Source organism: Epinephelus lanceolatus, chromosome 15 (assembly GCF_041903045.1).
Source record: "Epinephelus lanceolatus isolate andai-2023 chromosome 15, ASM4190304v1, whole genome shotgun sequence".
Taxonomy (NCBI): domain Eukaryota; kingdom Metazoa; phylum Chordata; class Actinopteri; order Perciformes; family Serranidae; genus Epinephelus; species Epinephelus lanceolatus.
In genome coordinates, this window is record NC_135748.1 from 38,092,979 (window position 1) to 38,120,946 (window position 27,968).

A 27,968-nucleotide genomic window follows, 5' to 3' on the forward strand; every position below is an offset into this window, starting at 1 on the left:
AATCAGACGAATTCTCTAAAAACAGAAAAGGGGGAGAAAAAGCTTTGAATGGGGGAAAGAACAGATGAAGGAGCAGAGGAGCGAGAGGAGGAAAAAATATCACTAGAGGGCAATTATCTGGGCTATTTCTGGAAGACTGCTTTTCCATCCTCCAGTGGGGACAGAGGGAACAGGGAGGGTCTGTTTGGCAGCTGGCTGGAGGAGGTGGAGGGTGGAGAGACAGAAGGAGGGGGTAGAAAAAGAAAGGAGGAGAAGTGAATGAAAGCATGGGACGTCTGAAAACTAAAGAGTGTCCAGTACAGTGAGTACAGCAGGGCTCTGAAGGGCCGAGCTAGCAGGGGGGACAGAGTGAAAGATGAAAACAAGGAGTGGGAGGAAGGGAGGGAGGAGTGGAGGTGAAATGGAGTGACGTAAAGAGACAAGATAAGAGAGGGAAAGACGCCAAGAGACAAGACAGATGTGCTGCAGGCCTGCCTCTACAGACCTGTGACGACTGGTGATCAGCTCGTACAGACACTGTAAAAGTTTGGGTTTCAAGGCCAAAAGGAAAACTAACAAATGGATAATAAAGATGGGCAAACTTAAATGTCTTTATTTGTTGGTTTACACTGGGATAACGTTGATCTGATACTGTTGGGTTCAAACAGGAACAAAATGAAAACAGAGGACAATGAAATTAAAAGCAGATACCTGAGGACACCCAACAGGTCGCAATATAAACCTAAGAGGACGAGCGATGATTATAAACATATGAAAGCTCTCCTTTTTCTTGTGAAATACTGAACTTGACCTCTTCAGGCCTCTATGGCTTCATTTATACTTCCTTTTAACTATGCATTCACATCATGGCTGCCTCACATACTCTGCGTGTACTGGTTGTGCATGTCCTTAGAAAATAACATGACGTGTCTCCTAAATGCAATACACACATTAAAGTCTAATTTATGGTTGGGTGCGCAACACTTTTGATGAGTGATGTTTGACAGAAATGACGTATTTTCGATATTATTATATAATATTATATATTACTGAAAACAGATATTTATCGTTGTGTTTGCACCTGTCATTTACACATAACCAGTGTTTTTCTTGACGAAAACAGAGATTTTCAAAAGCAACATCCAAAGTGAATTTTTAAAAATGTATGTTTGTATGGGGACGTGTAAACCGGATAGACGGAGATTTTGGGAAAACAATGGCGTTGCAACCCAGTTGGCGCATGCCCATTAGGCGCCCGGAAACCACAACAACAATGGCGGATATATGCCAGGTTGTTTACGTTTTGTTAGCACTTTTGGGACTACTTACAAGCTTACAAATGAACTAAGCACTGCTGCATCAACATCACCGCTACATCGGCGCACAAAGACGTCTGCTGTGCCCAGTAAACAGGGATATCGTTTTCACAACTGATCGTGTAAACCTGGAATTTTTTTTATACGGGATAAATATAAATCCGTTTTTATTTGCATCTCTATCCACAGAAGCCGCTGTGGGTCAGCAGCAGCTTCTTAGGAGCTGAGAGGACAGCGGCTGGCCAAACTGTCTGCACCAGACCGGCTGACAGCAGACATTTACTTAACCGAAATAGTTTTCATGTCAGCGCCATAGGAGGAAATCAACAGTATTCATCGATTCACTAATTTTATTTCCCAGAGAGGGGAATCTGCGGCTCACAGACAAACTGGGGGCTGAATATTCAATAAATATAAGGTTAATAAGATAAAAATACTTATACAGCAGGATACTTGTGTGATTTAAACAGCAATCTGTGCAGCTTATACTAAACAGCAACAGAAATGGACCCGGCTGAATTTATGCCGAAGCATAAATTGAAAATGTCACGCGACACGCTCTCCAAAAGTGTTTGCATCTTGAAAAGAGTTTGTGGACTCCAGTATGTTTTCATTCTGTCCCTGATCAATTCTTATAAATTCATTTTATAAATATTAGAATCTTAAATATTAGAATTTTTACAGATTCCAGTGTTTCTGATCAGAGGCTTGAACAAAGGCTTGAACACAGATAAAATATTCTAGCTACAGTTTAGAGCTCAATAATTCCCAAAACTACAATTTTATCCGTGTACTAAGTCCGACCCAGTGACTAAAACTCCATTACTCAAAACAAGACAAAAGTCTGTCAGGCCTCGGGTTTATATAATCTGCAGAAAAAAACAGGAAAACCTTCCATGACCTTTAAAAACAATAACAAGCGAAGTAAGATGTCAGCCGAAACCAACAAGCCGTAACCGCTACAACTTTCACCCTTTGTTTACTCAAACTGCTCCCATCAAACTCGCCGCTCCATCGTCACACCAATTCTGCTGCTCATTTCCAAGTCCTGCGATCAAACTCGTCTGGGTGAATTGAGACAAATTTACACCATGTTTTGTAAAGTGCAAACACTTCAGTGGAGAGATCAAGAGGAGAGATGAAAGAGACAAAACAGGGAGGAGGAAAAAAAAACAACAGAGAAGAAGACAATAAAGGCAAAGAACTCGTTAGCGAGTTGCAAAAGCCCAAAGCAAGAGCACACATGATGGTGCAGAGCGATACAACAGGGCCTGTAGCTGCTGCTGAAGGCTTTTAACTGCGAGACACAACAAGGATTAGAAAAGTAGGCGAGAGAATAGAGGACAGGCGGAGGAGAGAGAAGGAGGTCGGGGAAAAAAACAGATAAAAAGTGGGATGTAGAAGACAGAGACAAAGTTTGAGGACAGAGAAAAAGAAGATGGAAAGTAAAGTGAGAGGAAATGGAGGGGAAGGAACAAGAAAACGATAAAAAGCCATTGAAAGAGGAAGGTGAAGGAAAGATGAGAGAGGTAAATGGGGGGAAAAGAGGATGAGGGATGGTGAGTGAAGGAGCTTTTTCAGAGTAGAAGAGACGATGGGAACAAGACAAAGAAAATGGGACTGTTTACAGGCTGAGAAGACGAACAGGTGATCACCTGAAGCTGGGAACAGATGTTTACTGAAAGCTACAAAGACTAGACAGCCCACACATAAAGAGTATTTACACCGACACATGCAGAGTTTTTGTAGTTTTGACGGGCATAAAGGAGCACGTCTTCGAACAGGACAGGACAGTTTAGACTATAATGATGCGAGACAGCTCCCAAGATGCTATTAAATCATGAATTCTCCTGTACTCCTGCACCCAAACAGAAGCTGACATCCTTAAAAAATGTATTGACTTGCTAATGTCTGGTGCAGTTTGCAAAGAATTGAGTGGACAAAGACACAAAAGTAAACTGCAGAAACCCGATGAACCACACAGCTGTAGTAAAATAATAATGTGCCGTTTTCAGTGGATTTTTAAAATCATTATTTCTCAAGCTGTGTGATGTCAAAAGTCTTCATTTGGAGACAGTGCTTAACAATCCTCACGAGGAAAGTTTGCAGCTGCTAATGCCCACCATGCACACGAAGACTTTGAAAAGACTTTAAAGACTAAAGTGTGACGTCCACTCACATCTGAAGACAATGTGAGTGTTTAGTCACACACTATAAGATTTTGCAAAGACTGGGGATCTTTCAGGGTCACTACTTGATTACATCGAGACCTCTTTTGAGATTATTTCCCATCCTGCTCCTGGTAGAAAGTATGACACCAAACTCCCTTTAAGAAATATGACATTTTATTAATTCCCTTCTTGTGTGGAAAAAAACAACATCACTAGAAACACAAGATAAAAGGCGTCACATGTCAACTGTATATTTGTCAATTCGGCATCAATATAATCCACAAAGAAATTGTATTTGCGTATAAACTTTATTCGTATAAACTTTATTCATTTTGGATTTTGTTGCCTGGTTAGCTGTGCTATTAAGTTGGGAGGAGACTGTGGGAATGAGAGGTGAACTGTTCCAAAAATTGCACTGGTTGGTGGATCAGATAAACACTGATTTCAACACCGACTATTGTTGACTCCATGTTTCCACCAGTTTCTTCTCCTTTTCCACAGTCTCAGAGAACAGAGACTTGTTCACATTCCCCTTTTACACTGCCTATTCAAGGCAGGAATGTCACACCGCTATTCTGCCTCGCCGTTCTTTATAATCAACAATCACAGAATGCAGGGCAGAGTTGTCTCACCTTTAAGCCGGCAGTGGAGGTAGTAACAGCGCTGAATCTACGTCTGTGTAAAAGTGAAAGCCTGCAGGACGGGATCATTGACTGTGTTGTGCATGCGACCCCACTGCAGGAGATTTAAAAAGCAGCTAGTAGCAGTTAGCAGCTAACTCAAGGAAGAAGAAAAGCAGCTGAAAATGCGAATTTGGGAGACGGTGATATGTGGGAGCTCCTTACCGTCTGAGAAGGAGACGAGATCAGCCGCCATATAACAGGGATGGTAAATGTTTGTTATTGCCACATTAATGCCGTTGTTATTGTTTACAAAGAGCTGCCGATGCGTATGCTATATGTTACACAAGAGGCTGATGCTTTTGTGTTACATGTTACGTGTCTTTTTGCTTCCAGGATGCCGGCATACCATTTAAAATCAAACACTGGGGCGGCATGATTCTGCCGTTGTTTGGTTCTGTGTAAAAATGCAAAGGCGGATATAAAGAAGAGACTTCGTATCAGCCTCTGTGTAAAAAGGGCTGATGCCACAAATTTGAGACAGTTGTTGCACTTAAATCAAAAAGTGTTTAAAAAATGTGCTTACTTAAATGTTACCTAGATTTTACCATCGATTCCAATTTGATTTGTATTTGGTCTTTGCGTTTAACAGAGGTGTACCACAATGCTAACACAGCCACAAAATAATACATTAATGTCAAAATGAAGATAAAGTAGTTAATGAAAACGAAGCTGTAGCCATTCTGAAAAACAACATCAATATAATTTAGGAACAAGGTACAAAGAATCCAGACGACATCAATCATCTCTCAGCTTTAATATCGTTATCTATAATGCAGAAGTTAGAGATGAACTCGAGAAACTTTGGAGTGCTCAAGTGTCAAACGAGATCTGTTGATGAATATCTAACTGAGGGCAGCACGATGAGAAGAATCTGCACAGTGAGCCAGAAGAGGAGAAAATATTACGAGCAAGAGCAGCAGACGGAGGGGAGAGTGGAAGAAAGGAAGAGAGAAACTCCAGGCTGATCTTCTGAGCCCCGGCGCTGAGCATCTACAAGAGCAAACCCTCGAGTGGAGCGCTGGGAGCAGCCAGGAGCCTGGAGGAGGAACCGGGAGAGGGAGGGGAGGCCGGAGCAGCACAATGCCTCAGTGTAGCCCCTCAGCGAGGCCTCGAAACAAGGCACAATGGCTGCACTGTCAGCAGGCCTTCTACTGCACTTTCATAGGTCTCCCTGACACCAGGCCTCTCCCCTTTCTCAATAAACCAGCACAACAACCTTTTCAGGGGCCGGAGCAACGGTCTGCTCCTCCACTGCCGGCCTGAAAGAGACCATTCTGCACTCAACCGTCGCTGTTTGAGATGGTTTTGTCTTTCTTCTAATTTTTTTTTTCATTCCAGTGCTGCGTCTGACATGCTATGAGAGAATGGGGGATTATCACCATCTTGTTGCTCGCTAGGCCGTGGGGCATTTTCCTGTTCCTAATGGCTTGTGGGTAGAGCTACTGAAAACTGAAAAACCGCAGGGGTTGAAAACATTGTTGTGCATTCAATGCGACAAAGTGCAGAGTTCAGCGATTTCTGGATAAATGGACAAAGCGAGTTTCCATTCAGAAAGAGAAAAGACAAATAAAAGAAAGCGCGGAATGAATGATTCACAACAGCGATGGCCATGAATGATTCATTGACGAAACAGGAATGCGTTTTAAAAATTCAAACAGGTCGAACACTTCAGGAGAGAGCGCCCATTCTTAAAAAACACCAGACAGGTCTTGTGCCAGCGAAGCCCCTCTTCAGACAGATCAAAGCCCAAACACGAAACTGGAGATGGTCCTTCATTCATGAAGCATGTCGGCTTTCCAAGGAGGAGATTTGCCACTCTGGCAGCAGCCATTAGCCAACTGGAGCGGCTCAAATCCAGCAGCCTCTCAGCTCTGCTGTAGGCCACTGTTGTTGTTGGTTTGGTGTAATCACGGCTGCTGCTTGCAAACTTTCATAAATACTGGGGTCAAATTTTTTGTCAAGATGTAGTTCAAAAAGTTTGGCATCTCCCACCACAGAAGCTTGATTGGGTCGAGTCAGACAACTCTATGTTTGATTGGCCTTTCATGCTTTTAGGTTATAGAAAAATCCTCTTCACAATAAGTCTTATTTTGGGAACCAGATGAATCATGTTTTATTTTCTTTGGCCCAGACCTCGACAGTCATAACCGTTTATCTAACATGGGTCTTGTTTGAGACAATGACAGCTTGTGTAGCCTTCACACTGAACACAAAATATGTGATGACATTTTTGGCTCATGCATCCTTGCGCCAGGGACACTAGAGCCAAGCATAAACCTAGCTTAGACAGAGGAACGCTGCTGAGGGATTTTCGAAAACAACCAAGATGGCTGCAGCTGATGTAAAACTTTCTGTTTAAGTACTATTTCAAAATTCTGATGGCGAAAATTGCAACACCAAATGAATAAAAGGTTTTGGACTAACTATCATTTGCGATTTGGTCTGGGGATGAACACCGAGGGGTTACTCTGACAGAAGGGGTTTTTTTTGTACATGGAAAACAAAACGCTGTACAACGCTTCGACCAGACTGACGATTGAAAGGGCAGGAAAATATATAACAGCCTACCCACAGCCTGTTTGAGGCACAAATGTTGCACAGTCATTGCACCTTACTGCTCTGTACATAGGGTACAAACACCGAATGAAAGACAGAGTTGTTCCTCTGTTAGGGGCCGTACACATGCCACGCTTTTTGCCCCCTTAAATAATGTATATTTTCAATTGGTTAATAATTGAGTGTACAAAATGTCAAAAACAAACTGGTCTAGTGTGACATCTCCAAATGGTTTGTTTCATCTGATCAACAGTCTCAAGATGGCGAGAAATTAGGACCAGTAACACATCAGAATCATCCCATAAAAATAAGCTGGTGATGTTGAGCTGATTAATAACGCAGCCCCACAATGATCCATTGTATCCGAGACATCGAGGATCCTCTCCCCGAAAAGTGTCTTCCTTTGTCGTCTGAGCTCTCGAGTTACTTTCTGTCCTTGAGCATTGTACGTGGGATGAATGAGACACTTCAGGGTGAGGCTTCAGATTAAAGTCTCATCAGACAGACAGACAGACAGACGTACTCTGTTGGAGTGTCCTCGAGCAGGACACTGTATCACGCTGCCAGCCTCGCTGCGTCCAGGCTGACCTCTGACCTCCCTGTGGAGGGGCGTGAACACAAAGGCAATTTCCCCACGACGATCAATAAAGCATCACGTTACCACCCTCTAAATGGGAAGTGCTGTAATGTGTCATAATTTGTGTCATCAATCATCTTGTCAGAGGGGCAGGGTGTTTTTTTTTTATCCCCTGAGACAGAGCCTCTCTATTGACTTTGATCCAAATGTGAGATTTGTGCTGTTTTTAAGGTCGTTTTCTATTTTTGGTTTGTTTTTGTGTTTAGTTTCTGTTTTTACGTTGTTGTTTTTTTGTGTTTGTGTCATTATTTCTACATTCTTTTTATGGTTTTTTTTTCTTTACGTGTTTTTTTTGTGTGTTTCTATATTTTTCTGGTGTTGTTTTGTTACCTTTAAGTTTTTCTGTTGGTAGATTTTTTTTCCCGTGTCTATTTTATCTTAGCTTTTTCAATTTTTTTCGTTTTGTGTTCCTCTTTCTCAGTTCTTCAAGTGTTTCCCCTTTTCTGGGTATTTTTATTTTATTTTATTTTTATGGTTTCTTGTCTGTGTTTTTCAGGGTTTGTTGTGTTTCTTTTTAGCGGTTTTCTTTTTCTTTACAAATTTTCTTGTTTGTTGTTTTTCATGTTTTCTTCGTTTCAGGGGCTTTTTATTTTTGAGTTTTTTGTTTGTTTGTTTGTTTTCTGTTCATGTTTCTCACAAGTTTTTCTGCCCCTGTTTTTACATTGTTAGTTTTTTTCTTACACGTTCTCATTGATTGTTTTTCATATTTTTAATGTTTTTGTTTTGTCTTTTTTGTGTCTTTATCTCAGTTTTTCTGTTTTTCATTGGTGTTTTATTGTTTTCATTATTCAAAGGTGTTTTTTTGGTTATTTTTTCAGTTTTTGTGTTCCTCTTTCTCAGTTAGAGGGTTTCCCTTTTCTTTTCTTTTATTTCTTTTTTGTCCATTTCGCTTTTTGTAATTCTTTGTTTTTTTAATTTATCAAAAAAAATTCGAAAAGTTTTTCTTTTTCAAGAGTTTTTCTGTTTCAGTTTCAGGACGACTTATTTTTTTCCCCAGTGAGTTGTTTTTTCTCTGTGTGTGTTTCTCAGGTTTTTTCTGCCTCTGTTCTTTTAGTGTTTGTTTGTTGATATTTGTGGGGAATTTTTTGCACATGTTTTTTGGTTACTATTTATCAGAACTTTCTGATTTTTCAAGATTTTTTGTTTGTCTGCTCAATCTCATCTTGTTTTCTTTCTGGCCTTCTGTTTATTTTTGGTGGGTGTTCATTGTCTTAATTTTTTCTGTTTTGTGTGTGTTTGCGCTGAGGTGCTCCTTTTACATTTTTTTTAAGTCTTTCCCATTTCAAGGTCTTTTTTGTTTGTTTTGTTGTTTGTTTTTCCTTTCATGTCCGTTTCTCAGCTTTTTGGTGTGTCTGTTTCTTTGTTTACTTTTCTTCTTCTTCTGTTCTTCAGTTGTCTGTAATAACATGCACTTCCAATGAATAGTTAGCTGGTTGAAAGGTAAATAATGGAAAACACATCAATGGCTGATTGGGGGCGTTTGGGCCTCAGTGTCTTGCTCAAGGACATGTGGAGCTCAGGACTGAACCACCAACCCTGAAATTAATGGACGACGCACTCTGCTCTGTGAGCCACAGCCACCCAAACACACCATAAATTATCATAAGAACTTATTCAACAACACTTTAAGGGTTTTCATTGAAGTGAATGCCATGTTTCATATTTGTTTCCATGACCTGTTTTCAACTCTTTGTACACAAACAGACTTTGGCCTCAATTCTTAAAGTCTGCAATGTGTCTGTTCTTTTGTTTTGATCTGTTTACATGCCCCGTCACTCTGTGGAGAGCACAGTGACAGACCCGTTTAGTTAAAGAGAGGTTATAAATACTTTTTATTTTACTTGAAGAAAAAAACAGCACTAAAAAAACTCCCAATTGCAATAAATAAGACATAAATAATAAACAGACTTCTCGAACTCCACCGTGGGTCTGAGAGCAAATACAGTGAATTATCACAGAGCTCAGGACAGGGTTTACGAAGGCCTAGCAAAATGCAACCAGATGACTAACTACAGAACAAGGGAGGAAACAGGGGACAGGGGAAGTCACTAAACAGCTGCCTCTATAGGACCCCTATAAAGCTTCAAGATGGTACCTAAAACTAACATTAACTGAAAGGGCTTTAAAAACAGAACCATAGGAAACCAATTTCCACCTACACCAAACAAACAAGGGAAAAAAAAACCTCAGCTTTTCTCCTCGCTGCAGAAAACCCATTAAATTCGTCTGAAAGGCTCGGTGCGGATCAGTCCTGTGAATGCATGTCGTGAGAGGAGGAGGGGGAGAGCAACAGCCAGAGACAAATCCTGGCAGAGAAGGTGGAAGGAGAGAAAATCCCACAAGAGTGGAGAAGCAAAAAAAAAAAAAAAAAAACACACACACACACACACACACACACAAACACACACACACGCAAAACTGAGCATCTGTCCTCCTGTCGCAGGTGATTATTCTGGGCGACAGGAGAAGTGCAGCCTCATCATTATGGAGTGAAGCCACCATCACGCGCCAAAAAAACACAAAAAACGGGTGGATGTGACCCCGAGTGGCAGAGGAGGAACGGCTGGTGTTGCATTAGACACGAGTAAACACTCTGCATCCATCGCGCCTTCATTCAATAGAGCATCTGCTGTTTGCATTGAGGATTATTTACTGGTTTGAGGGACTGAGCAAACCTAATTAAATATGGATTTATGTACTTTAGGTGTTGTTTATCAGGGCTGTGCTGGTGGTTGACATTACAGGTAACAGTGTTAAGAAGGGGAGGGTACAAGGTAATTATCTGATTAAATTCAGTGAGTATTTAACATGATAGTCAGGAGCGAAAAGAGGACCTCTTTAAGATGCTAGCACAACAGCTGTTATCTTCATGAGGTCGTGTTTACTCACTATACATCAGAGCTGTTTAATATGCTCACATATGGTGGAGACTTTGACATCAGATCTGATGCTAAAAAACAGAAATGAACAGACAGTTAAGATGTAAAGAGAAAATCAGTATTTCAAAGTGGATTTGTTCTTAAAGGCAAACTCCTTCTATGGAACACATTAAAGCTGGGGAGGGCAGGAATCTGGAAAAGGCAAGAAATACAGCAGGTTTTGAGAATACATTTCATTTCCCGCTTTCTTTCAGGGCCCATGTTAACCTGTTGGGCTCCATGGCCAGCTCACGATCTGCAATGACAGTTTGGCGTCTGATCAAGTTTATCCACGAATGAACCGGGGCGGTTGTGCAACAACTGGGGCACTTCCACGTCCGGTGTGAACATGGTGTAACCCAGAGCAGGCAGCAGCTCTAAAGACAAACCTTGCCTGGTGTCACAATGGGCTGGTGGCTAACAGCAGCAGCATCAGGAATAACCTGTGTAACGGCAGCAACAGAAAGTTTGTATATCCTGTAGGGAGTCGGGCTGTCGAGTCCCCCAGAGCTGGGGTTTGGGATGCTGCGGCTGCTTCTGGGGTCCATCTCCAGAGCTGCGGCCCACTCTCCTCCCAGCGAGGTGGTTTGTAGCGGCGTGGAGTGAGGTGGAGAACACACTTTGATTCAAAGCTCTAGCTAACGTTAGCTACATAAACATGAACTTGAAGCCCCGGTCGTGAGCCTTTAGCTCCTGGTAGCAGAGGGCAAAAGTATGAACGACATTTTCTCTCTACCTCTAAAAATCTTCACTGATACTGACACGTGATTTGTTTCGTTTATTGTCTCACTTGTTGATAAGTCCGTCTTCCTTTGTTGGGTTGCTTTGCAGTGTAGGCAGGTGTTGCCAATGCTGAAAGGGCAACTTTCTCTGCAGGATTCTCCACCACTGAATCAGGCTTTCACTGAGGGGACATGCACGCTCATCTGCATTTGTAGAACAGCCAACAGAAATGTCCTCTCTCTGAAATGACCTCTCTCTCATCAAGGGATCAGGGGGCCCACGCTTTTTCATTGACAAAATTTCCAAACATTTCCATGACTTTTCAAGGACCCATTATAACGTTTTTTTTTTCTTTCTTGCCTGACTTACTCGACATTTTTCAAAAATATCAGATTCAAACTCGAAAGCGATGAAACACGGGGAGAAAATAAAGATTTGTACGTGATGGTAAAGCAAACTTTTTCACACATTGATACATTTCAGAGCTTCATTACATCGACAACTACAGAAACATAACTTGCCATTAGGTTACGTCACATGGAAGGTTATCCACATAGAGCCCGGTCTCACTCTGAAGTCGTCAAAATCCGGTGCTTTGGCAGTGACTTGAGAATCAGAAACCAACGGCCGATTGCTGTTATAGTTTAATGGCGCCCAGTGGTGTCGGGGGGAAACGCAGCAGGACGAAAGTTAAGGTGGTGAAAGTCTGACTGGGATGGGTGGGAGATGTGGTGGATGGGTCCAACAAACACCGACTTTGTTCTAAAGCCAAACCCCAAAAACGTCAATTTACAGTTTTGTACTGACGTAGTGCTTTTATTTTGAAAGAGACTGTATGTTAAATTTTCTGTGAAAACAGAAGCGTATTTTGAAAGAAAACAATGTATGTAACAGGCAGAATTCAACATGGCGTCCCAGAACATCAACAACCACCACACCCAGGGTACAGTACCTTGCATGTCGTATGTGGACGTTGAAAGAGAGGTCGGAGTAAGAATGTGTGGCCACATAAGATTAACTGTAACAATTTTATCATACACAACAGAATTCCATGCCTTTCCCAGGCCCGGCAAATATGACTGTAAAATTCCATGACTTTTCCAGGTTTTCCATGACCGTGGGAACCCTGCAGGCTGGATTTTCTAAAGCCTGAAAACAGAGCCAAGAAGAGGCGTAGAAGTCTAGTGATCCCTCAGTCCACTTGCATTTCAATATGCTCAAAGTTTACTACAGGATTTTTGCCCAATGACGCCACAACAAAATGGCCTACTTTGGCTTTAAACTCTGCAGTGCTGTTGTATCGTAAAGCATTGGACGTCCCACATCAAGGTCTGTTTACAAAGGCTACTGAGTGCAGATGAGGGTTGTGTCCTCACTGCTACACAAGTTTATTATCCCCTTAGAGAATGGGTTGAATTCATGTGACGACTGTTTTAATGTTACTAGATTTATTGTCTGTTTTTATCATCTTTTTTAAAAGTTTTTCTATCTCTTTGATCTTTTTTTAATATGAACTACATGTCCACAACGAAATGAGCTGGCTGATTGATTAGACAGTTATTAGTCAAAGTCAAAACCTACCAGCGGACGGTCGTAATTTCCTACTGCGGCTGATTATGTTCAGTGGTGCTACAAATAATTCACTAAATCAATCACTTTGTCTATAAAATGTCAAAGACTAATGTAAGAAAGGCCCAAAACAAGACTCCGGAGCCAAAACTGCTGCTTTTGTTGAACCAAGAGTCCCAAAGATTCAATTTACAACAACACACGACACAGAGAAGCAGTTCATTTTCACAGTGGAGAAACTGGAACCAAAGAACATTTGGCATTTATGTTTGGTTAATGACCAACAATCAATTAATCAAAACTGCTGTAAACTTTCTGTCATGAACTAATCAAATAATGGACTAATCGTTTGAGCACTAATCATGTGGTATGTTAGGTTTTCATGCACTCAATATGAGGCTGACATCGCTGTAAACATTACCACCTCTGGCACACATCCACACACTATCACAATGTTGAATGTCACCAGCCTTTAAGTGCTGTGATTCTGCTCTGTCCTCTTTGACTTGTGTTGGCAGTTTCCTACATTTCCCAGACTGACTTTTAGGACCTCTAATTTTTCTGTTTTCGTTTACAGAAAGATATCGGTACTGAATGTATCATCAAAGACAGACTGTGAACTTTTCCAGTGGAGGAAAAGTGAGACAGACAAACTCTCTGGCTGCATCTCTCTGTATCTAAGGCAAAGACATACGACTGTGGCTGTAATTTGGGTTGTGTGTCTTGCTGTGAATTTTGGTGTGTGCAAGTGTCTCAGAGTATTCAAACAGGTCTGTGCCAGGACAAGAAGATCATGTGGTTGGTGGCTCCAGCAGGTGATTGGCATCCAGTAATGAAAGCTCCCTCTAAAGAGCCAATATGGCGTCAGCTCGTCGGAGGTGGACACCCATTTTCCTCCTCTCCCAGCTGATCATTTGTAGCCACATTTAAGGTGCTGTTCTGGGGGAGGTAGCAGGGTTGGACTGCCTATTTGGTAAACTTTGTTTTATTCTTTTTAATTAAGCTAGGGACGTTTTGGTTTCTTTCACTTTGTCCAGGTAAAATTTGGTTGCTCCATACGCTGGAGATATTTCAGTCTGGTTTGTTTGCCCTGGCCCACCCTCAAGTCTAATTAAAATACCAGTTTAATTATATATAATTGCAAGTTAATCACATTCATTGATTTGTTTGGGGAAGATTGGGGGCTTAGCTCATGTTGTGTCTCCGTCACCCCGAGTCAGGGCCCAAATGTCACGATCCAATTTTTGGACTCGATAAGATGTAATTCTGTTTTTGATGAACTTCAAAAGAAGCAAACGGAATAAATTGAATAAAACATGCCTTGCACCAACCTTTTTCCCAGGGTGCTGAGCGGCGTGCTGAGGCTGAGTGGAGCTCGAGCAGGATTGCGGTTGCGTCCGGTCAGTTTGGTGGCAGAAGACGGCTCCCTCTTCGGAGACTCGACCTTGCGAGCCGGACTGGCGCCGGGCTTGATGTTGAGGTCCTTCAGGACGTCGTAGTTGATCTTGGTGGAGATCTTTTTCTGCTCCAGCATCTTCTCGATGGCCTCGTCTGCGGTGCTGGCTCGGATCGGCGGGCGCTTCTTGGAGGGTCCTCTGGGCTGTCGGGAGAAGAACCAAAGTACAAGTGAGCTGTTGTGGAAAAAAAATGGAGACATTGCCATATCCAGAAAATGGAAATGGTATTAATGGTAAGGTTTACACCAGAACAGGTAAAAATATTCCTGGGAGTCCATACTGGAGCTTTTTGCAGCAGAGATATTTTTCTTTGATTCACAACTAACCCAGCACCGCCCTGGCTGTGACTGGAGCACCACATTATAAACAAATCATGATTAAGACCTCGCAGTCGATCTAACTTTACTAAATCTACTCCGATTCCACTCAGCAGACGAGGGTCAAATGTTATCTGAAATATTTTGTCTCCCTATTACACCAATTAGGTCGCAGATGGGGAAAAAATGTGCCCTGTGAAAAAATGAGTTATTTCAGACAAGCAGAGGAACATCATCTGCAAGCAAATGTTCAGCTGAGCTCATTTCTGTAATCAGCCATTTATCTCAATTAAGACACCAGATTGGGGTTATCACCCAGCTTCAGTTATTCAACATTCACCTTGACCTCACTCCAAATTATCTCCACAGATCCGCTGAGTTTCTCTTCACTGAAAACATCAACTTTTAAACACATTTTACGCAGCAATGACACGGTTTGAAATTTCACAAGTTTCTTGGCACACTGATTTGAGGCAATTTAACTTAAAATCCTCAGCTGACATTAAAGTGACCCCCTCAGCAGCAGCTAATCAACTCAGGATGTTTAGTGTTAGAAACCACAAAAGGATGCTATCTTTGTCATGCACACACATAACGAGACTGTCCTCCGCTTTATTCATTTATTCACTGGTTTGTCAGTGAAATGACAGTGTGCTGCTGTGGTTGGATCAGCGCTGTCAGGAGGCTGCATGTCTCATTAGGTCTCTGTTCCACTGCAGTTAATCCAGCTAGTTAAAACCAGTGAACAGATGTTGGGGCTAACAAAGGGCCTGTGCCAGAACCAGTAATGGGATCTGAGAGGGAACCAGTTTCACAGGACGCACTGCCTGTCTGTCTGTGTTTTGTCTGTCTGATCATCTGTCTATAGCTTGTAAAATATTCAGTAGTTGCGGCTCATTTGGCTTCAAACATTTACTCAAATAGAACAATCTGAAACATTTTGAGGTGAAGTGATTCTTGTGGAGTCTCCAGATTTGACGAGTTTGAAAATATCAGATAACCTGAGGGATTAAAGAAGTATTTCACTGCCTTTTAATAAAACTAGGATGTCTATGCAGTAGGAAGATGCAGATACTATTGAAAGTGGTGCTAGAGGGAGAAAACCTACAACTACCAGAATGCAATGGGTGAGGTAATGAGAACACGTCCATTTGAAACAATGGCAGCCGGCTGGCACAAAACAAGCTCCATCTCTTAAAGTTAAACATGTTTCTGAGAACGTTTGTCACGAGAAATTGAAAACTCAGAAACAGAATCTTGGTTCGTTTTTGATCAGCCTCCTGTTTCACTGTGCAGGAAACAGTATGGCGCCCACTTCCTGTCCACAAATTCTCGCTAAGCACATACAATGAGCAACAGCAGAGACCCATCGTCCAACACCGGCACACCATGAGGACGGAAACAGAGAGCTCAGCTGGGACGGAGCACCTGCTGCAGCAAGCGAACACTCCGTCTGCGGTCATTTTGACTTGACCAGCGGACTTCACTACAAGCTGATTGGCTGTCGAAACAGATGACGTGCTTTTAAACCAGCCGCCGGCGATTTGACCAGCTGAGTTGCAGGTGACACCATCAGCTGCAGCTTTTCTCTGCAACGTGCTAAAGCGGTTTTGTCTCGTCACACGTCATTGGTCTGAACTGGGCTTCAAAGCTAAAAACAAGGCAGGAGATTGAAATGAATAAAAAAAGTAGACTAAGAATGTGTTTAGTTGAGGGCTGTCCTGTGAGTAATAACAGCTTTGTGAAGAGGTGCAGATTTCAGAACGATGACAGATCAGGGTTGAGGTGCTTGATGGATCGGTACCTTGTAAATACGAACAGGTTTCTGTGACTGTTCTTTTCTCTGCTGACAAACTGTCAGTGTTTCAGTCTGTTTGCCTGTTTCCTGCCTGACTGATCACCCGCCTGTATACTACACTTTTCCTCTCCGACTAACAGATGCTCCGAGTCCATTTGAACTTTCTGAAACAACCTCTGACTGTCTGACCATCACTCTGCCTCCGATTAACTTCCTGTCAGCTCCGAGCTCTGACAACCTGCCCTTTCTTATCTTAGAGTTTCTAAGGCTGAACGCTGTTACCTTCTTTTCTTTGTAGATCCCGAGCTCCTTCTCCTTCGCTATCTTTGCTTCCTTCTCTGAAACAGAAACAACAAACAGCCTGAACACAAACTGTGAGATACAAACATCAACACAACACAGTGGGAAATTACCATAGGACACAAACGCTGGCAGGTTCAGTTGGAGGTTTGACTCTGTTTAGCTGATAAAATAATGAGAGTGGGAGGTACATTTTGGGACGACTAAAAAAGACAAATGAAAGCACCTTTCTGCTCTTTGAGGTAGTCGGAGTTTTCTGCCATCCACAGCGCCGTCTTCACTTTGATTTCTTTGTCACTCAGCAGATACTGAAGAGAGAGTCAGATGAGTTCGAGGAAAACAATGTGCAGAACAATTCACTGATATTTTTGTGCATCGGGTCAAATAGTCTCATTTCTTTCAACAAATACTGCCTTTGTGATTGAATCCAATGTTTACTTCATGTTTTTAATGTGTCAAATGTTTAGTTTATAATGAAACAGACACATTTTTGATGTGATCAGTTGATATTCTGGAGTTTATTAGACAAAACAGAAGTTCACTAAACACAACATACTGAAGATCAACATGGCAAAAACACTTAAGTCTTGTTCTTGAGTTTAAAGTTAGATGTTTAAATATGCACAGTGAGTAGTTTTATATAAATATACAGGGAGTTAAAGCCTCTATGGGCAGACTGCGACACTTTAAAGGTCGAGTGTGTAAGATTTAGGGGGATTTTAGTGTATCTAGCTGTGAGGACTGCAGATTGAAGCTGACACTTCTCCTGGTTAGAACATCTTTCATGTTCATTGTTCAGGAGGGTTTTAGCAGAGCTGAATTTTTTTCACAATCTTCTAAATGTGTTATTTTAATAATAAAGTATATCTAGATTTCATATGCAAAAACCCACAGCCGCACACACATGCTTCCAGTTTATTGAAATTTTTTCTTAATTTTATTCATTTTGTCACCATTTGACTAGATTTCATTTTAGATTTTTTATAACTATTGATGTTAATTTGCATTTTGAAATGTGCTGTAAAGATGTTTCTCTATTCAGTGAGTGCAGGAGTTTAGGAGAAATTATAGATATATTTTATACAGTAAGTGCCGAAGTTACGAAGTAAATTAAGATTTATTTTTTTTTTAATTCAATATGTGTAGGAGTTTAGGAGAAAATTAAGATTTTTTTATTTCAAAGAGCAGGAGTTTAGGAGAAAAAAAATCTGTTAAATAAGTGCAGGAGTTTAAGAGAAAATAAAGGTATTTCTTCATTAACTGAATGCAGGAGTTTAAGAGAAAATAAATGTTATAAATAAACGTTATTTTTCTTCAATACGTGCAGGAGTTTAGGAGAAAACAAAGATATTTTTTTCATTCAATAAGTGCAGGAGTTTAGGAGAAAATAAGGTAATTTTTCCTCAATACATGCCGGAGTTTAGGAAAAAATAAGATAATTTTTTACTTAAAAATGCAGGAGTTTGGGAGAAAATAACTTTAATTTTTCTATTTAAAAGTGCAGGCGTTCAGGAGAGAAGAAAGATTGTTTTTCTATTCAAAGTGCAGGAGACTTTTTGTATTTGATATGCGCAGGAGTTTAAGAGAAAAGAAAGATTTTTATTTATTCAATAGTGCAGGAATTTAGGAGAATTTTTTTTTCTTTTTAATAAATGCAGGAGTGAAGGAAAAAATAAACAATTTTTAATACAATAAGTGCAGGGATTGAGAAGAAGATAAAACTTTTGTCTTAATTTTGTCTTTTGTCTCTAATAAGTGCAGGGGTTTCAGAGAAGAGAGCTGAAATGCTGAAACACTAATTTCTCTAAGTGTTAGAAATTCTTCTGGATGTGCTCCACACCCTTTTCACTTTAATCTTGCCCCATGATCAGACTTTCAAACAAATTTCACTAAAATCATTTTTGCCACATCTTGCCAACAATGATGCATTTTAGGAAGCCTTTTAAACTGCATGTTCGGATTTTGTTTTTGCTTTGATGTATCTGAGGAGGCCTTTTGTAACACCTTGGCTAGGGACCACAGGAAACCATGAGTATCTGCAACATTATCATTGTGAATTCAGGACAATAAGAGTTCAAACAGATGCATGAGGGATTTTTTGAGAGCTGTTAAAGCATCTCGAGGAAAGGGAACATTCCTCTGATGTGCATTTTAGGAACATGTGCGTGATTAACTTGTGTGTTTCAGCTGGAGTGGATCTCATTAGGCAGCAGGTACATACCAGCTCTATCTCGCTGTCATCTATCCCACTCAGGTCCAGCTCCCCGCTGTCAGCAGCACCATCTGTCACAGAGACAAAATCAGAACGGACACACTTTGAACATTTGCTGTAACGCATATTTTCACGGCAGCTTCAACGTCCCAGAGGGGTAAACCAGGAAACAGCAGCTGGCAGGGGACAAAACAAAAACAGCAACGCCAACATCCTACTGCATCTCTTCCTCGTGGAACATCTTCCATCGAGGGTTAATCAGCAAATAAAACGCACTGTGACTTCTGATAAGACGTTAATAGGCTTAGCTGGCGTTTAAGCGGATCTACCTTAAACTCACTTTCTTTTCAATTACGATACGCTTTCTAGATTGCAGCGTGCTTTATTTTGAAACTGGGAGATGCTGAAACGGCAATTTGCATTTTTCTTCAAGCTGCGACGCCTGACACTCGCTTTTACCTGCGTCTCTTTGCGATGGAGCTGATTGCAAGAGAGGAAACAACAGACATTCTTAATGTGTTGATAACAGACAGTGGTATTTGAAATCCCCAGGTGTGCACGCACGTTTCAATTTTGGAAGAGAAAAGGTTCAAAGGAAATCTGATTGACTTTGATAAAGGAAACAAAAGGAGGGAGCGAGCGTAGGCGCTGAGTGAAGACGAAAACCATCACTAGGAATTCAACAGCTTTCACTCGAAAAGATCCTCCACCTTGATTAGCTGTTTTGGAACAAAGTGCAACTCTTCTCTGGCTGCCTGCAGACATCAGACAGTCAATCAAAGGAGTAAAGATGGAGAGAAATGTTTTAAAGAGGCAGCGAGCGGCAGGTTTATGGGAGTCGTTTAACTTCTGTCAGCTTTCTGCCTTTGACACGTTCACAGGGGCCCTCCTTCCTTGAGTTCAAACTCCCAACAGGGCGGCAACTTCAAAGACGTGCCACCTGAGTCCACAGGCAGCCTTCCCGCTTCATTAAGGAGAGACAGGTGCACAGACAGGGAGGGAGGAAAACACCCACCCTCAGACAGTAAAGGGTGTGTTCTCCCACTGTCGAGGAGGTGAGGGGAGGGGAGGGGGGGATAATCTAGTCAGCCATTTGAGTTCAGTTAGCAGATTGCAGCTTCCTTAAAAAAAGAAACCGCTCCAGAGGGAAGAGACAGGTCAGTCGCTATCTGCCGGGCCCAGCCCTCTAAGAGCTTCCTCTCCGTGAAGTGTGAGGGGGAGATAAGATGGAGACAAGCCCTGGGAGAGATTGGCAGCTCCGGGAGGCAGAGAGGCAGCGAGACTAAGAGCTGATAACGCCGGTCCAACCCCGGAGAGAGGAGGAGGGAGGGAGCAATTACCGAGTTATTATTCAGGCCTGGCTTTGATATATCTACACTCGCTAATTTGATCAAACCCATAAAATTGTTCTTGGTGAGCGTGCAGAAGAATCTGCAGACCTCAGGATCGGGATGTTACATTGGCTGTCAGGAAGGTAAAGTTCATAAAATAACTCCTACCCTCAAACTTTTTGAGGGTTTTGGTCCCTTAAGTGACAGTGTAGTAGGACAGCGTATTATATCAGGGCCGCTGCAGGTAAAAATATAAAATAAAATAAATAAAATGGGGATGGGACAATATTCCTCCCCAAATAAGCCCCAGAATTTCCAAGATTAAAGCCGTAAATTTAGGAGTGGTTAATTCTAAAAAAATAAACTCCCATGTTTACTTTCAGAGTCAGAAGTCCATGTAGAGAGGACGTTGTGGTGGAAGAATGGCTCAAGCACAGGACTTTCACCCCGGACACCAGTGTTTGTGTTTCATGTCAGTTAACGCTGACTTATTATTTTTAGTTTTTAGGATGTATAAAGCTGCTGGATGCACACTGTGTACATATACTGGGTCAAGCATAAGACTTTAACCATTGTTTGAATGTCCAGTCAAGACGTCCCGTTATGGTTCAGTTCCAGAATGAAAGTTGTGTTGATATCCGGGATGTTACCTGGCCATCAGCTGGATGTCCTTCCTCGATGTCCTAGCATTGTCAAAATATAAACTTAAAGGGAAATTTCGGTTTATTTCAACCTGTCTCCTATCGTCCTAAATTTGTTTCAAGTGACTAGTGATATAAAAATAATAGTTAGCATGTTAGCCGTTAGCCTAGATACAGCCGGGGCCCATAGTAGCGTCAGACCTGTTAAAACGTAAGTGAACGGGCAACCTTCAAGTGCAAAGTTAGTCCACTAAACAAGCTTTTTTTCCACAAAGACCGCCTCATATCGTTAGGATAAATGTCAGAGAACATATAGAAAACCACATGTAAACGTGTTGTCTTACCTTACCGGTGTGCTGCCATGTTTGTTTACCATCTAGCTCTGCTTTCCAAAGCGCGGCCGAAATATATCTGGCGAGCTCTAGATAAAGCCCAGCTGGATACTACTCCAGGTGGAGGTGTCTCGTCCTCGGTCACATCCAGACCTTGAAAATAAGGCTGCAACCGGTCCCATTCTTTGCAACAGAGGCATTCCTCTTCTGTGGGCACTGGGGCACAGCATTCACAGGTACACCACCAATCTCCAGAGCTACGCAGCCTTGCAGCAGCCATTCCTCCTCTCTTGTCCTCTACCTGTTGCGCCTCTCTCTTTCTCCTCCTCCGTTCTTCAATTTCACGAAGCTCTTCGTCAGTGTATTCTGGCTCAAATAAATAAGGGCAGCCATCAAACTCTGCAAAATCAAATTCCTCCTCCACAAAGTCAAAGTCTGGCAAAAAGTCGGCTATTATTCTATAAATCTTTCATAAAATAAATGAATGAACTTTTCAGGCTACTGTCCAGTTCTGCCTTCCAGCTGTTGCTGCTTGTTCTCGCGAGATTTCAGGCACGGTATGAGATCACTGCTTGTTCTCGCGATATTTCGGCCGCGCTTTGGAAAGCAGAGCTAGATGGTAAACAAACATGGCAGCACACCGGTAAGGTAAGACAACACGTTTACATGTCGTTTTCTATATGTTCTCTGACATTTATCCTAACGATATGAGGCGGTCTTTGTGGAAAAAAGCTTGTTTAGTGGACTAACTTTGCACTTGAAGGTTGCCCGTTCACTTACGTTTTAACAGGTCTGACGCTACTATGCGCCCCGGCTGTATCTAGGCTAACGGCTAACATGCTAACTATTATTTCTATGTCACTAGTCACTTGAAACAAATTTAGGACGATAGGAGACAGGTTGAAATAAACCGAAATTTCACTTTAACACAAATGGGTCAGCGGCACAGTGGTTAGTGTTGTCGTCTCACAGCAAGAGGGTTCCTGTTTCGAACCCAGGGTGGAGGGTTCGAACTCCGGGGTGGGGGAGCCCTTCTGTGCGGAGTTTGCATGTTCTCCCCTTGTCAGTGTGGGTTTCCTCCAGCTTCCTCCCACAGTCCAAAGACATGCAGGTTAATTGGTGACTCTAAATTGTCCGTAGGTGTGAATGTGAGTGTGAATGGTTGTCCGTCTCTATGTGTTAGCCTCTCGCCCAATGTCAGCTGGGATAGGCTCCCGCCCCCCCTCCGCGACCCCTAACAGGATGAGCCGTTACAGAAAATGAATGAATGGGAACAAATGGGTCTGTTAAGCTATTCTGCTAAAGCGTATGTACAGTGTGCATTCTGCAGCTTTTTACGTCCTAGAAACTGAAAATAATACGTCAACTTAGTTTAAAGATAATTAGCAAGTGTTGAGTCACATGGGACACAAACCCTGCTCTCCTGGGGGAAAGTCCTGTGCTTGATTCACTCATCCAACATTACTTCTTCTCTACACTCACTTTGTGGCAGTAAATCTGTGACTTTTTTTTAAGCATTTGTGACTTTATTGATAGGACAGCCATACATAGACAGGAAATGTAGGAGAGGGGGGATGACGTGCAGCAAAGGGTCGCGGATCGGAATTACACCTGGGCAACTGGTCCATGTTGGGCACACACTCAACGAGCTAGAGGTAATTGGTCAGTTTTTTTTCGTAAATTTACCACTTCAATCTCAGAGATGACCACATTTTTTCTCTGAATGTATTGCCCCTCACCTCGTTTGCTATTTTTTTTCTTTTTACCTACAATGGCCCTAATACATTGTTGTCAAGTAGAGAGTAGACAGCCCAGGAGACAAACAGAGATGTTGTGTTACCCGGGATGTCACGGTTTTGGTACTAATATCAAACTCCCATGCTCAAAGAGTGCGTAAACAGGTCTAAGACTACATCTACACTAAGACTGAGGACTGAACACTGTTCTTCCAGTTCTTTTTCTGCTTAAAATGAAAGACATTAACAACAGAAAAACAGCTAAGTCTCTTCTTTGCCCTATTTTCATTTGACAAACAATACTGCAAAATCTAGTACAGAGTGTGAAAGACAACCAGTTAAGCCTCCACTCAGCCCCATCCTGCTCTCTGTGATCGCACTATGTTTTAATACAGCCAAACTTTTTATTCACATTTGTTTCTCTTTCCGTTTCTGTTGCCAGACAACACAACAAGTATGAAATTGTGATTTAATCACACCTCCAAAACACAACATGTTAACCAGCAGTCACTCCCCTGCTGTGCTGATAAATTAATTTCTATTTTTTTTCTTTTGCAACATTGTCTGACAAATGAACATAAATCCAGGTCACTGACAAAAGCTGCTTCTTAACTTCACTGCCACACAGCCCCTGACAGTGACCCGACAGCTAACGTCATCACTTTGCAGTTTCTGTACAATCTGAAACACCAGGCCAGCTTTAAGATTTAAACACTCCGGAGACTGTTTTGGGAAAGCTTTGTTTCTTGTGAGATAAACGTTGGCTTAGTGAGGACAGAGGGAACAGAGAACAAAGAGAAGTTACAAGTTTTAGTGTGAACATGCTCTTGGATTCACAGCAAGTGTTCAAAGCTAATTTTGACAGTTTTTAGGAAACTGTAACCACATGGTCGTCCTCAAATGTTCAGTTAAACTAACCAGCGAGACAGAGACAACGCCTTTTTTGTCTTTTTTAGGGAGAGCAGGGCATATTTAGGAGGAGATAGCAGGTCAGCAGTAGATGCCACATGAAAGTGGTATGCATCATCTGACAGTGGGGAACCCGAGGAGTAATTTAAGACTGTGTGTCAAATTTTTCAAATTACAAATCTGTTATAAACTTTGTGCTCTGGTTCGACACCTATTCCGAGAGTATATAGGGACTTGGCGCTAAATTAAAGCATTCTTGCCCACTCGAGACCTGATAAAAAATGGTCAAAAATCCCTTCAAAATTCCACATTAAGACATCAAGACCTTGAGGAACACCACAAAAAACATGACATTGACATTTGGAGATTTCTGCGAGAACTCTGCGATTGGACTGCGAGCACTTCTATTCCAGAAACTGCTGAGAAATCCCCTCATTGTCAACATACCTATGAAAGCCGTCTGTCCTCTGAATGCTCGAGGTTTCTAGTTTGTGGCTGTGGAGTTTCATGAGGCTGTGATTATCCTAGAGGTCACTGTAGGTCATTCTATACAGTGATGTCTGTTTAAAAAATGACCTCACCACAATGAAATGACCACTATGGGGACTAACACCATCACACATGAATACAACTGGGTTCTCAGCTTTCCAGTCAGACCCAACCTGTGCAATTCCAGGACTGTTTTGGGACCCCAGTATACAGAAAAGCTGCATGGTTGTTTGCCTGAAACTGCACTGGGATTAGATTAAAGTGGACATGTCTGTGAAGGGGAGACTCATGGCGACCCACAGAACCCATTTACATTCAGATATCTTGAGGTGAGAGGTCAAGGGTCGCCTGTGAAAATGGCCGGGCCAGTTTTTTCTTTGCCAAAATGCCAAGCGAAGCATTTGCCAAGCTAGCATGACATAGTTGGTACCAATGGGCACATTAGATTTTCTAGTTTTATATGATAATATCTTCTTTGTAGCTAAATAAAACTCAGCCCACTACAGACTGTTAAAGACAGTAGTGTTTGCCAAGGATGCTGGTGTTCAGGCGGAGGAGAAGAGACAATTTTGATTGAATAGCTGAACTCCCAGGCTGACGAACAAATGGAAATGAAAATTTTAAAAAGGCGGAGAGAAAAAGACGAAAACAGAACATTTTCCCACGTTAATCTGGAGACAGATATCTGAACTGTAGATATCAGTGTCCAACAGTGTAGGATAGAATGTCTTCGCATATTGGCTGCAGTGTCCTCAGAACGGGGACAGGGTGGTCAGATAATGGTACATAAACAGTAGATCTAAGACAAGTGAAGGCTGCGCTAAATGAGACGTCTCCTTATTAACAGAAAAAAAAGCACATCTGCAGGCGTCTGGCCTCCATCAGTGGAAACATCCGAAGGCCAAAAACATTATTCGTCGCTCTGAATAAGAAGAGGAGGATTACATCACCTCATTAGCAGGGAAAAAAGTGGCAAAGACTTGCAGCACATCCAGAAAACTTCTAAATCCTAAAGGAAAACAAAGAGCACCTCCCTAATGACCTTGTACACACTGAGAAACCAGTTTCCTCTTCCTGTCCAAGCTGACAGAAGAAACCTGAGGTCTTTTGGCAGCAGCTCAGAGATCCAGCTCTGCCTGCATATCAATACAGAAAGGAAAGGAAAAAAAAAACAGGATTCCCCAAACATCTTTTCTTCTTGTTCGAGGAGCTTCTGCTCTCCAACAGTAAATCCCTCTGGAACACACCTCCAACCTCGTGCTGAGGGGGAGAGGAGAGGGGAGAGGAGAGGGGAGAGCCGTCCTCCAAGAGCGAGCACTCTGAGGGAATACATTATTTTAGAAAGAGGAGAGGAAGTGATGGAGGGGAAAGGTAGCGATCTGAGAGACGGTGGCTAAAATAATAATATCAGTCATGAATATTCATCTGTCTCTTACTGAACTTTAACATTTCAAATGAACAGAAATGTCATTAAGAAGGTAGGATAACGTAAGGTACTCTATGCAGGATAAATCCCTCTCAATCATCACTTATGGCCCACTAGAAGTGTGTGGCAGTGTATTTATCTGCAGAGATTCTGCCCTCTGCCTGTATTACATCTACTAACCAACCAACAGAAATGCAGCATGAAATGACGCACTGGCTCTAAACCCAAACAAACAGACAGATAGCAGCCCAGTCGGTGCTGTCATCGTACAGTCTGCATACATCAAACATGATGTCGTACCCAAAGTTATCAGATCCAGGTCGCACAATGTAGCTGCACTAAACTTACTGATCGATAAACTCTCACAGTCTGTAGCAGTGTTAATTTCGTTGAGAAAAACTATGACAAACATTTTTTGTCAACAACCTTTTTCCCATGATGGAAAAAAAGACTATGACGAGCTGAAAATAGATCCTGATGACAAAAACTAAGACGAAATCTATGTTTCACTTTTGTTGACGAGACGTGACGAAAATGTTAGTGGTGGACTATCGGACATTGAAAGCTGAGAATGGCTGTGCTTGTAATTATCTTCAAATGCTGCATGAGTGACAGGCTGGTAAACTCCAGTTTATAGTCTGCACCAGGATCCTGAGCCAGCAAAAACACTCACACCGGAGCAGCCTGCAATTCAGTCGGCGCCGTCATCATACATGTGCATTCATTAAACCTGATGTCGTACCCAAGATTATTAGATCCATGTTGCACAGTGTAGCTGCTCTAAACTTATACGATTGCTAAAATCTCACAGTCCATAGGAGGCTTAAGATGACGAGATGACAGCTCAACTCTAGGTGTCCTAGTTCGTTGCCCTGAAGGACACCACTACCGGCAACTGGTCAACAACAGCCCCTTTCCCACTGCACAAACACCACTGATGCCTGCTAACAAATGGCTCTGCAGCAGTCCTAAGTATTTATCAGCTCCAGTTCCAATCGGCTTCGATCGGCCTCCCTGGGGGAGACACTTATTTTCAACCCAATTCAGCCAATGCATTAACAATACCATATCTCCGTCTGAGCAGCACTCTAACATTATTCAAAATTTAGTCTGCACCAAGTTTGAGAGAGTGTCTGAGTAAGTAAGAGATATAAAAAAGAAGAAAACCCTGTGACACTTTCACTGGCCTCCATGCGTGACATTGTTTTAGGTCTATCGCCTATTTTTAATGTGTTTTCCTGCTTTTAAAAAGCTGCATACATACATTAATTTTGGTGGAAAAGGGGTAAATGTCATGTAGCAGACTGCAGGCAACGTATACCTCACAGAGTCACACTAGCTTTAACATAACTGAATTTGTACGGGTACTTTTCCAAGTGGTGTCTTCCCTCATCACAACTTGTAAGCTCTTTCATCTGCTGTCACAGAGAGTATACCAGTGTTTGCTCACAGTGGCATGTTTAGCGGCAGCTTGAGAAGATGCCAAGTTCAATTTCTTTTGGCGAATACTGCCGGCCTGAGATAAACCGAGTAAAAAACAGAGGAAGACGGCACAGCAGCAGTCTGATCCATCTGCAGCTCCTCCGTGCCCTCAAGGTGTTAACTCTATCGCCCTGTTCTCTCCTGGTCCTCACAGACAGGTAACCTGACCCCAGATTTACCTCTCCACCCCTCCCCTAGTGCTTCAAAAATACCCCCAAAATACCCTCCCCACTCCCCCGTCTCCCACACATCGCTGAGTCCCAGGCGGCGGCAGGCCTGTCTGATGTGGTCAGGAGAATAAGATGCTTCACCGCAGAGGCTCTCTAATACCAAAGAAGAAAACACAAAGAAACAGAGAAAATGTGCCCTGCAGGAACGAGCGCTAACAGGTGAAGGAGATGGCCTTTTGAAGGCGGCAAGAGAGGGGGAGAACAAGAGATTTAAAAGAGCAGGAGGAGAGGAGGGAGGAGGGAGAGCTGCTGGGTGAGAGATTGAGCCAAACATAGAAAGTATGAGATACAGAGATATTAAAGGATAAGGCTGGTGGTGTTCTGTATTTTTCTTGGTGTCAATAAATCCCAGAAAAAGACCAAAAACCAACGATGTGTTCGTCCCACTCTCAGTGCTTCCTGACTTCCTGTCTATGGCTCTCATCCTCAGGCTCACTGGGTCCTACTGAAGACATAAATCTTTAAAAACACCTCACAACTATACAGTTTCACTTTCAATAGAGGCTCAGTGGTTCCCTAAAAAGAGCTGGTCACTGTGGTTTTTAGCAGATCTCACAGAAACAGGAAAAAATGGTGCATTTGTTGGGAACTGTTTACAGGATTAATCCATGAGGACAGTATATGTGAGACTGACTCCAAAATCGTTTATCATAATGATAGAAGCAAGTAACAGCAGATATAATTATAGATGATGAAACCTCAAAGATTCAATTTAGGCCACAGCACTGCAGAATTTATCCGCTCAAAACAATTAAC

The 27,968-nt window shown here is 42.2% G+C and overlaps 1 protein-coding gene across 2 annotated transcripts in view; it reads right to left on the bottom strand.

Moving 5' to 3' along the window:
- The window catches only part of brf1a (BRF1 general transcription factor IIIB subunit a), a 164,533-nt gene that overhangs the window by 45,609 nt on the left and 90,956 nt on the right, over positions 1-27,968 (bottom strand). For both annotated transcript variants that reach the window (XM_033642683.2, XM_033642682.2), the window contains exons 13-16: positions 18,646-18,707; positions 16,651-16,732; positions 16,407-16,462; positions 13,884-14,152 (exon numbers count right to left, since the gene is read on the bottom strand). In XM_033642683.2, coding sequence (XP_033498574.1) covers positions 13,884-14,152; positions 16,407-16,462; positions 16,651-16,732; positions 18,646-18,707 — 469 coding nt within the window. The remainder of the gene's footprint in view (positions 1-13,883; positions 14,153-16,406; positions 16,463-16,650; positions 16,733-18,645; positions 18,708-27,968) is intronic.